Below are 10388 nucleotides of genomic sequence, written 5' to 3'. Positions count from 1 at the left end.
TGGGTGGGATTGGGGAGGGAGAGAGGTGTCGAGCCGTCCCTAGGAGAGCCCTCGTTTTTCTAGGCCCCCGGCTTGGGGCGCCTTCCTTCCCCATGGCGGGACACCTGGCTTCCGACTTCGCCTTCTCGCCCCCGCCGGGCGGTGGAGGCGATGGGCCGGGAGGGCCAGAGCCGGGCTGGGTTGATCCTCGGACCTGGATGAGCTTCCAAGGGCCTCCCGGTGGGTCAGGGATCGGGCCGGGGGTTGGGCCCGGCGCCGAGGTGTGGGGTCTTCCCGCGTGTCCCCCGCCCTATGACTTCTGCGGAGGGATGGCGTACTGTGCACCTCAGGTTGGAGTGGGGCTGGTGCCCCAAGGCGGCCTGGAGACCCCTCAGCCCGAGGGCGAGGCGGGAGCCGGGGTGGAGAGCAACTCCGAGGGGGCCTCCCCGGAGCCCTGCGCCGCCCCCGCTGGCCCCGTGAAGCTGGACAAGGAGAAGCTGGAGCCGAACCCCGAGGAGGCGAGTGAGCTGCTGGGGGCGGGCGGCGGGGGGCGACCGCGCCGGCCGGGGGCGGCCACGCGAGGGGAGGTGATCGCCTGCAGCTGCCCGGGTCGCCGACCCAGGAGGGGAGCGGGCGAGGGCGGCGCCCCTGGACGCGTGTGTGGCGACTGCAGGCCGCCCTGAGCAGGGGCCCGGTGGGAACTAGGGACTGGAATTTAGAGAGAACCACAGGTGAGGGCAGGGCGGCCTGGGGCAGTCGGAAGTTGGCCTTGCTTCCCCCCTCGGCCCTTGTCAAGTAGGTCCTTCCACTTCCTAGGTCTGACCTGGGTCGGGTCACTCATTACCAGCCCAGCACCAGACCCAGCTTGGGGTTGGAGCCCCTTCTTCTACCCTGATCCCTTCTTGAAAATTTGAGCTTGATCAGATCCAGGATCTCCGCCTTAGGGTTAAGTGTGGCCTGAGGGTGAAAACCGTGCTTATCCCAGGGTTATTGTTCCTGAAAGTCTAGGGTGTGACTGGTTTCTGATAGAAGCTCCTGTTTGGGCTGCGTGGATGTATGGAGTTTGGGTTTACCCTCCATCAAGTTTAGGGCTTGTCTTCCCTTGACCTCTGCCTTGGGCCCAGTGAGTCACAGTCAGGCAGAGTGCACACCCTGACACCCCCTTGTAGAGAGCTGGAAACACCAATTTCAGCCGTAATTCCATAAGTAGTGAACAGGGGGAGAAAAGGGGAAGAAGTCATCTCCAGGCCATTCCCCAAATGTAGGGTTTGCTGAGGGAATTGAAGACTTCCGCATCCAGCCCTGCTGGGGACTATTAAGGATATATCTTCTAGTCGGAGGAAGAGACAAGTGCAAGCAATTAGAGATCAAGTACTAAACCTTTAGACCTCTTCGAAGGTGGTGTGATTGGTTGCAGCTGACCGAGTAGCCCTAGACTCTTTGCTCGAGGCGACGGCTGAGCCTTGAATGATAATGGCTGCCAATTGTGGTCCATTTCCTAAATGCCTGGCTGTGGGCTCAGTTTCTACATCATTATCTCATTAACTGGCACAAGATCTCCTAGGGAGGTATTATTAGCCTATTTCACGGGTCTTAACTGCTAAATGGTAAAGCTAGGATTTGAACTGGGGTTTACCTTATTTCAAATCCCCAAAATATGATTTGGAAAAGCCGAGATGGGAACAGCTGACGTTTATAGGTTTGCGACATCGGTTGAGCAGAAGTTGGGAACGGAAGTTACCTTATTTGAGTTTGATGTGATTGATGACCCTCGAAATACTTCCCTTAGGTTTCCAGGACTGCACAGAGGCCTGGCTGCTCTTGTTCATCTTCTGGCCACTGGCCTTCATTGGAGAGCCTCAGGGCTCCATCCATCAACCTCTGCTCTGTCTACCTTTCATCCACCTCTCATCCACCCTCAAGGCTCAAATATCTTCTAGACATGACCACTGCATTTTCTGTCTCCTGCGGGGATGGCTCCCTGCACTGCCCTACCCTGTCCATCTCCCAGTAGTTTAAGGCCCAAACCAGTCATCCTCATTCCTTTCACATCCTTACATCCAATCCTTTGGACACGCTGCTACCTTTACCTTGGATATACATCCTGAATCAATCACTTAGAGCCATCCTGGTCCCAGGCACCATCATTAGGCTGGGATTGCTGCAGTTGCCTCTTTAGTCTATGGTCAGTACATCAACTGGAGTGAACATTTTAAAATGTGAGAGTCAGATCATTTCACTGCACAAAACCCTTCAGCGCCTTTCCACTTCTCTGAGTGAACCAAAGTTATGGCGGCAGCTCCAGGATCTGCTCTGCTCACCTCTCTGACCTCATCAGCTCCCCTTCTTCCCTTTCCTCAGTCCTCTCACCCTGCTCCGCCCATGCTAGCTTTGCTGCTGGCCTTGTTGCTGGCTTTGCTACTACCAGGGCCCACCCACCTCAGGGCCTTTCCACTTTGCTCCTTCCTTTTGCTCAAACATCACCTCTGACTGTCTTATTTAAAATTGTCACCTTCCCCATAATTCCCTACTCTGCTTTACTTTTTTCCATAGCACTTCTAACATACTGGATACTAATTTCATCACAGTGAAAGCCCTTGGGGCTAGGTTTCTTTCTTTCTTTTTTAATTAAAAAAAAAATTTTATCTATCTATTTGGCTGCGCCGCCAGGTCTTAGTTGTGGCACGTGGAGTCTTTTAGTTGCGGCATGCAGGCTTTTAGTTGTGGCATGTGGGATCTAGTTCCCTGACCAGGAATGGAACCCGGGCCCCCTGCACTGGGAGTGTGGAGTCTCAACAGCTGGACCACCAGGGAAGTCCCTGGGGCCAGGGTTTTTGGTCTACTTGGTGTAGCCACTGGTTTGCAGAAGGTGCTCAATAAATATGTTGAATTAGTCAATGAGGATGCTTTTATATTGCAGAAAGATACAGTTAAAAATAAGGGATAATCAGATTTTTAAAAATTGAGCACTAACTATATACAAAGCATGTTATTCATACCTCGTATGACGACTGTTTTGTAGTGTGTTTGTGAATGTGCATGCCTTGTCATAGTTTGTGGGACCCTCAAAGTAAGCTGGAGAGAGTATATTTGGAAAGAGAACCAGAGACATGGTGCTCTGTATCTCTACACTCAACACTTCCTCAAACTGAGGTAATACTAGAGTCAAAAAGCTTTTGTGAGTGTTAAAGAACTAAAGGGCAGGAGCCCCCTTCATAACCTGACAGGTGTTCTCATTGAGGCCTGGGCTTTTCTTTGCATTATCGAATGACGTTCTGCATCTGATGGATGTGTCACTTTCTGGGGTAAATGACATTTGTATATAGTTTATTTCTACTTATTAGGTGGGCAGCCTGGAAGCAGAGATGCTCCCATAGACTGTTTATTCCTTGGGGCCCAAATGAAAGGGGGGGTGGGGTGGGTAACTGGTATGTTTATGTTCTTACATGTCCTCTGCCTTTTTTTTTTTTTTTTTCCTCTGCCTTTTAAAATGCAGTCCCAGGACATCAAAGCTCTTCAGAAAGACCTTGAACAATTTGCCAAGCTCCTAAAGCAGAAGAGGATCACCCTGGGATATACCCAGGCCGATGTGGGGCTCACCCTGGGGGTTCTCTTTGGTGAGTCTCACCTAGCATGTTCTGACCCACAGAACACAGGGACCACATCTCCCCTAGAAGGAACATCCCTGAATTTGGGCCTTTCCTCCCCACCAAGGGAGTGAGAGAAGGGTGTTTCTACCCTCTTTAGGGGTGAGGGTAGAGGGGGAAGAGATACCGTACTTGTGTGGGATCTTGGGGGGGCAGGAAGAGGTGGCAAGCCCTGGGTCTTGGGGTCGAAAGGGCCCTGCCTGCTGCCTCACCTTGCTTCTTTCAACCCACCTCCCCAGGGAAGGTGTTCAGCCAAACGACCATCTGCCGTTTTGAGGCTTTGCAGCTCAGTTTCAAGAACATGTGTAAGCTGCGGCCCCTGCTGCAGAAGTGGGTGGAGGAAGCAGACAACAACGAGAATCTGCAGGAGGTGAGGGTGGGAGGGATGCATAGGGACCCGCCTGGTCTCAGCCCGATTTCCACTGCTTCCATCCATGGCTGGCAGCTCTCCCTCTTGGAGGCAGTGGTCCTCACTGGGATGGAGTGCAATTCCTCAGTTCTGCTGGGAGAAGGTCCAGGGCCACTGGTCTAAACCCACCCTTCCAGGATCTTTCTTGTGGCCCTGGTGCCAGTCAGTGCTCCTGAGCAGCTGGCTCTCGAGTCATTGACCTCATGATGCTGTTGCTCAGCAGGTTCGAGGCTTGCCCTCCCACTTCCTTCCTTGTCATCTCCCCACCTGCCCAGATATGCAAGGCAGAGACCCTTGTGCAGGCCCGGAAGAGAAAGCGGACGAGTATTGAGAACCGAGTGAGAGGCAACCTGGAGAGCATGTTCCTGCAGTGCCCAAAGCCCACCCTGCAGCAGATCAGCCACATCGCTCAGCAGCTCGGGCTTGAGAAGGATGTGAGTGCCCCTGTCTGCGTCCCTGTGTGCTCCATCTCCTCCTCCCCATTCACACCTCCCAGAGCTTATGATCGAATGTCCCTCTCCCGTCTTCCACTCCCAGGTGGTCCGAGTGTGGTTCTGCAACCGTCGCCAGAAGGGCAAACGATCAAGCAGTGACTATTCGCAACGAGAGGATTTTGAGGCTGCTGGGTCTCCTTTCTCAGGGGGACCAGTATCCTTTCCTCTGGCTCCAGGGCCCCATTTTGGTACCCCAGGCTATGGGGGTCCTCATTTCACTACGCTGTACTCCTCAGTCCCATTTCCTGAGGGTGAGGCCTTTCCCTCGGTGTCTGTCACCACTCTGGGCTCCCCCATGCATTCAAACTGAGGTGTTTGCCCTTCCCAGGAATGGGGGCAGAGGAAGGGGGACAGCTAGGGAGAGAACCCTGGGGTTCGTACCAGGGCTTTGGGATTAAGTTCTTCATTCACTAAGAAAGGAATTGGGAACACAAAGGGTGTGGGGGCAGGGAGTTTGGGGGAACTGGTTGGAGGGAAGGTGAAGTTCAATGATGCTCTTGATTTTAATCCCCACATCACTCATCACTTTGTTCTTAAATAAAGAAGCCTGGGACCTAGTAGGTGGATACTTTTGTCTTTGGTTTATTCTCCTCTAGTTATTGAAGCGTGGATGGGGATAGTTAATAGTGGGTATTAATAGCTCTTCCACCCAAATGACCCTGAGACCAAGGATGCCGTTTAAACTGCCCAGAGTCACAATGTCAGAGGGAGATCTGGGATTGGATCCCAAGTTTATATGTAGAGGGCTCTTATAGGTGTGAGCTAGTTCTTAGGAGCCTGTGACCTGGGGAAATTGGAGGTGAACACCTTATTTTTGCCCAAAGATGCAGTTATTACATAGCCCATTCCCTATTAGGAGCTGGCTTTTTGCTTTTCCCCACTCTACTCTGGAAGTCCTCAGTGGCTTTGTGCTAAGAAATCAAGTCTTTTAGGTACTCATTTCTTCTGTATATCACCCCAGCCGGAAACTCTACTTTGTGCTTTCTTGATACCTGGGTCCATTTGGTTTGCACTTAAGGTTTTTGCCTACCCTGTCTGTGACTCACCAAAACCTCCCACATTTTAGTCCTGCCTCTGCCACTTCCTAATTAGGGCCCTTGCTCTGGAGCCTTTCCTCAATGTGTAAAAAACTTGGGTTGGTAAGTCTAAGTAGAGGAGGAAGGGGATGGATATGCAGGTTGCAATAGGATAGGTCAAGATAGGGCTTTCCTAATAAGAACTATAGAAATGCTACTTTGACAGTATCTTGGCTTGGTGTACGACTGTCAGAAGAGAATCAGTGTAGCATATGTGGGTTATGTTGATATACTGGACCAGGTCGCATCTGTTGTAGCTGGTGTCTCAGGTTTTCTCTTCCTGGTAGTACTGGTCAACCTTGTAAAAGTTCTGCCACCCTCATGAACTTGACCAAATCCCAAGTACCTTATTTTAATGGCAGTGGATCTGTTGTTTGTTGTTGTCTTATAAATATTTATTTTGGCTGCATCGGGTCTTAGTTGCGGCACGTGGGATCTATTAGTTGTGGCGCATGTGGGCTCTTAGTTGCGGCATGTATGCGGGATCTAGTTCCCTAACCAGGGATCGAACCCCGGGCCCCCCCGCATTGGGAGCTCGGAGTCTTACCCACTGGACCACCAGGGAAGTCCCGGATCTGTTTTCTTTGAAACTAGAAACTGTAATTACCTGGATTCCTTTTCTCCTGTCTTCCCACCTCCAGCTTACCTCATATATTTGCACCTTTTCAGCGAGCAGGTTTGTATTTCTCTGCCTTGTCTGCTCATCTCCTCCCCTAAGAATCTGAATTAGTTTTCCAGACTTTACCACTCCATTCTCTCAAAAATTGGAAAGCAAGGAGTATCAGACCCACAAAAAGAGTAAGTACCTTGGAGTATATGAAGCTGCTCATTCTTTATTTGGAAATGGAAGCAAAGCTCTGAAAAGTCAGGTCACAATCATGGTGGTCAGCGGCAGGACTGCTCACAATGTAAGGAAGTTTGGGGGCTGTGCCCTAGGTTTTCCCAGAGATGCCTTAGGCGATGCCATCAAGAACATTTAGAACTTGCTTGTTCAAGTCTGGGGCTTATAACTTCCCAGGCGTGACCTCTGCAATTGATGGGTTCTCTTGACCAGACATTCTAGTGTCCATGACAACAAGGACCTACAGCTTGTGACAAGTAGGAATTTCCAGCTCACTGGCAACTTCCTGGAGGCAGCAATATCTTTGGCAGGAAGCCATCTCTTCTGTTACCTTGGCCGTGAGGGCCTGCTCCAGGCCTTGAATTGATAATCCATAGGAATGGACCCTTCCCCTGTAGTCATTCCCTCCTAGAGAGGCAAGGGAAGAAGAGGGCATCTCTTAGGACCCATTGGCACCCCAGTGTCCACCCATGTCCTGGAGGTGCCAGCTCTGTCCTCTGGTGCTTTGGTGGTGGGCCTTAGGTCTGGATGCCTACACGACAGCCTGGGCACTGGAAGTCAGCCTCCCTGGCAGCCTGGATGCTGCAACCAACACAGGCCACATGGAACCAGATGTCACAACCATCACACTGAACCCAGGCTACTGTCTCTTCTTGGGGTAGGCAGCAACAAGGGGCTGCACAGTGCTCCCCGCCCCCAACTGCAGGGGGAGCCCTGGGGTTGCTCACTGGGTGTTTCCGAGGACGCCCACGTCGATTTCTGAAGAAAGTGACACAAAAACCAGGGTCACTGGAAACCTGCAGAGGCCTAGAACTTTCCCCTGGATAACTGCAGAGTGAACCTATATAGATTCACTAGACTAAAGGTGAATCTGGTTAGAAGAACGAACCCAGGTCTTGTCATTCCAACTTCTGTTCCATCTCCCATCCCCATCCCCCAAGCAGAGAGCTACTTCCCAGCCTAGGGCTCTAAAAGAATCAAAAGGCAGTGAAATACGAGACAAAGTTCTCTCCACTTACCCACTGGGTGTCAGTGGGGTTTTCTCTACACGGAGTTTCTTCCTGGGCTCCAAAAGGACTGGTGGGGGGCTCTTGGGAGCCTCTCTCTCATCATCCAGTTCTGCCAACACGCGGTGAGCTGATTTCCTCCGGTTTCTTGGGGGTGGGACAGAAGGGGTGGTCCCCACTTCCCCAGCTGGAGTGGGAACAGGCAGGCTCTGTGGCCTACCCCCACTCCGTGAGAAGGTGAGGGGCTGGGAGTGGAGCTTGCTGAGGCTGCCAATGGAGTTGAGGATCAGCGTGGCTTTGGGGGCAGGGGAGAGGGTGCTGAGGGGGCGCTGTGGAGCCCCCTGGGAGGGCAGCATGGGCCGGAAACCAACCCCGGTTCCCTCTTCTCCCCTAGACCGTGGGGTAGTAATGGCAGCAAAATCTTGAGGTTTGACTCGGACTTGCTGAAACAAGTAGAACTCTGAGGGGCTGGTTTCTGGGGGCCCTTCAGGGCCAAAGGTCAGAAGGTCACCATCACTCAACTCCAGCCTGTGACCCCTTGGGAGTCGGACATTATTGACCAAAGTCCCTGTTGATTGTGGGGCACCAGACAAATACAGAGAACGACAAAAACAAATGACAGGTCAGAAGTGGAGAAATCTGGTCCTGTCTGGTTTTCTGGGGAACATGAGGAAGAACACGACACCTGTCATCAAATTCTCACATTCTAAATCTCTCAGCAGGTGACATCAGATATGAAACTCCTTGTGAGTTGGGAATGAGTTTATTTTTCTTATGCCCTCCCTCAGGGCACATGAAGGGAATGAACTCCTTCCCTCAATTCACTGAGGTCCAATTCTCAGAGATGCTCACTTTCACTCAGTTCCAACTCAGTACTAATCAGCACAGCTCAGATTGTCTGGGTTCAAATCCAAGCTCCACCACTTATCAGCCATGTGACCCTGGACAAGTTAGCTTCTTTATGCCTCATTTTCCTTGTCTGTGAAATGGGGTATTTGTGCTCACCTACATTTAATGCCCTTAAAATGTTCTTGTCTCATAATAGTAAGCACTAAATGAATGTTGGCCACTATATCCAATCCCCACAGCACTCCCCAAAACAGACCTTAGAAAGATTTACATTCTACCTAAGAGGAAACTAAGATCTAAAAAGGTGAAGTGACAGGCCTGAGTGATACTGCCAGGTGCCAGTAGCAGAACTGAGATGGGAACCCAGGCCTTCTGAGGCTGACTTAACTGCCTCCAAGTCAGGGAGTAAGACATGTCCAGATCATTAAAACAATTCAACATATAACTGCCCTAAGCTAAGGACAAGGTTCCTAAACAAATCTGGAAACTTAGTCAAATCTGAGCTTGTCCCCCAGTCGCCCCAGAACAACCCCACTGTGATACTCCAGGCCCTGGATCTACCTCCCAGCCCCTCTAAGAGCTAAACAGGGTGAGCCCCACAAAGATCTGACACTGCACATTTCTGGTGGGAAGACAGGTCTGGATGACAACCATCCATCCAACCTGATGGGGAGTTTGGGAGGCAGGCAGAGTCCCTGTGGAGACTCTTGGTCATTCCAGCCCAGAACTGCACTGCCCAGGCATAAGGCTGCTCTGCTCACTCCTCACCTTGGCTGCTATGGTTCTCCAGGCTGACCCTCCAGTCGTCACCCCGGCGTTCAGCGTGCAGCTCCGCATGGACTCCAGAGATGAAGCCGGGCTCCTGCTGGGGCCGCAGGGCCACATCACAGAGGTCGGCCCTGCAGCCCAAGCGGTAGGTGCAGCCAGCCCCACTTGGGGGGTGGAAGGTGTAGAGATCGCCACCCTTGCCGCCCCCTATGCGCAGCAGCTGGAAGCAAGGCAGCATGGGCGGTGCCCCCTCCACACCACCTCTTCCACTTTAGGAATCCATCACCTTTCCCACTCCCTGGGCCATGCACATCTGGCCTAAGTTCACTTTCCGTCTGATGCAAACTTGAGCTGTCCTTTGTGCAATTTCAACTTTGAGCACACTCCCTGAGTAGGGCAAATTCAGAGTGCAAGGAGCCTAGGACGCGATGCAAAATTGGCTGTCAACAGCTTTGCAACTGAAAAATTTGGTGAAGGTCCCAGTGTAGTGCAAAAATGAAGGCGTCTTGTGGCACGAAGCTGAATCGGATCCTCAGGCTGCTAAGTATTCCAGGAGCCTTCAATCTGTGCAAGGCAACAATACATTAGGCAGCTTCTAGGGAAATTCGAACTGTAGGTGTGGGGGTGAGGGTGGGGACTGCTTCTGTGTGATATTAACTTGTCACCTCAGTGTAATTTGGAGAAGAGAAGCTTCTTCCTGTAAAACCTGCTGATCCAAATAGAGTAACCCTCCTGCTAGCCCACGCCTCACTCTTCTGGCCAATCCCTCACTCATAACTAGTTGGCTTGAACCCCAGTGGGAAGTGTATCCACTGTCACCCCTCAAAAGGCAGTGCAAACGGGTCTCTAACGTTCTCCAGCAAAGTGGATCTAAACCCTTGCTTACCGACTTCTCCGGGTGGGATAAAAACAGAAGAAAGGGCTCCCGGGATGATGCAAGGCAAACCCAGCCTTTTCCCTCCCCGCCCCAGCCCAGGTTCGTATCTACCGCGCGGTGCAGTCTCGGAATGGTCCCCTCTCCAGGCAGTGCCAGCTCGGCCCGGGTTGGTGCTCCTGCGGCTGTTTGACAGCGAGGAAACCAAGGGCAGGAGGGGCGCGGCCTCCGCGCGCGGGCAGCGCCGACCCCGCCTTCGGAATTCCCGGGTCCGAAGCTCCCGCCGAGCGAGCCCGCCCCCCGCGCTGTTTCTGATTGGCCATCTTGTTTGCCCTCCTTCTCTCCATTGGGCGACGAGCTGGGAGGGTCCCCGATCTCCCGCCTTCCGCTTTTTCTGATTAGTTCACAAGTTTTCCCGGGTTCCCGGAGTTGGGCGGAGCTGCC

At 52.3% G+C, this 10388-nt stretch overlaps 2 protein-coding genes across 2 annotated transcripts; one reads left to right on the top strand and one right to left on the bottom strand.

The window, feature by feature from the left end:
- POU5F1 (POU class 5 homeobox 1) lies at positions 1–4954 on the top strand. Its single transcript, XM_059938322.1, has 5 exons — positions 1–497; positions 3476–3596; positions 3866–3996; positions 4311–4469; positions 4573–4954. Exons 1-5 carry the CDS (start codon positions 93–95, stop codon positions 4837–4839), a joined length of 1083 nt encoding a protein of 360 aa, XP_059794305.1. The 5' UTR covers positions 1–92; the 3' UTR covers positions 4840–4954.
- Positions 4955–6871: 1917 nt separating this feature from the next.
- Positions 6872–10204, bottom strand: TCF19 (transcription factor 19). The gene is made up of 4 exons (XM_059940722.1): positions 10059–10204; positions 9071–9634; positions 7466–8021; positions 6872–7205 (listed from the first exon to the last, which is right to left on the bottom strand). Exons 2-4 carry the CDS (start codon positions 9306–9308, stop codon positions 6965–6967), a joined length of 1035 nt encoding a protein of 344 aa, XP_059796705.1. The 5' UTR covers positions 9309–9634; positions 10059–10204; the 3' UTR covers positions 6872–6964.
- Between the last annotated feature and the right edge of the window lie 184 nt (positions 10205–10388).

This window comes from Balaenoptera ricei, chromosome 11 (assembly GCF_028023285.1).
Source record: "Balaenoptera ricei isolate mBalRic1 chromosome 11, mBalRic1.hap2, whole genome shotgun sequence".
In the NCBI taxonomy this organism is placed as follows: Eukaryota; Metazoa; Chordata; class Mammalia; order Artiodactyla; family Balaenopteridae; genus Balaenoptera; species Balaenoptera ricei.
Note: the sequence above shows the minus strand (reverse complement) of the source record. Positions and strands in the feature narration are given on the sequence as shown.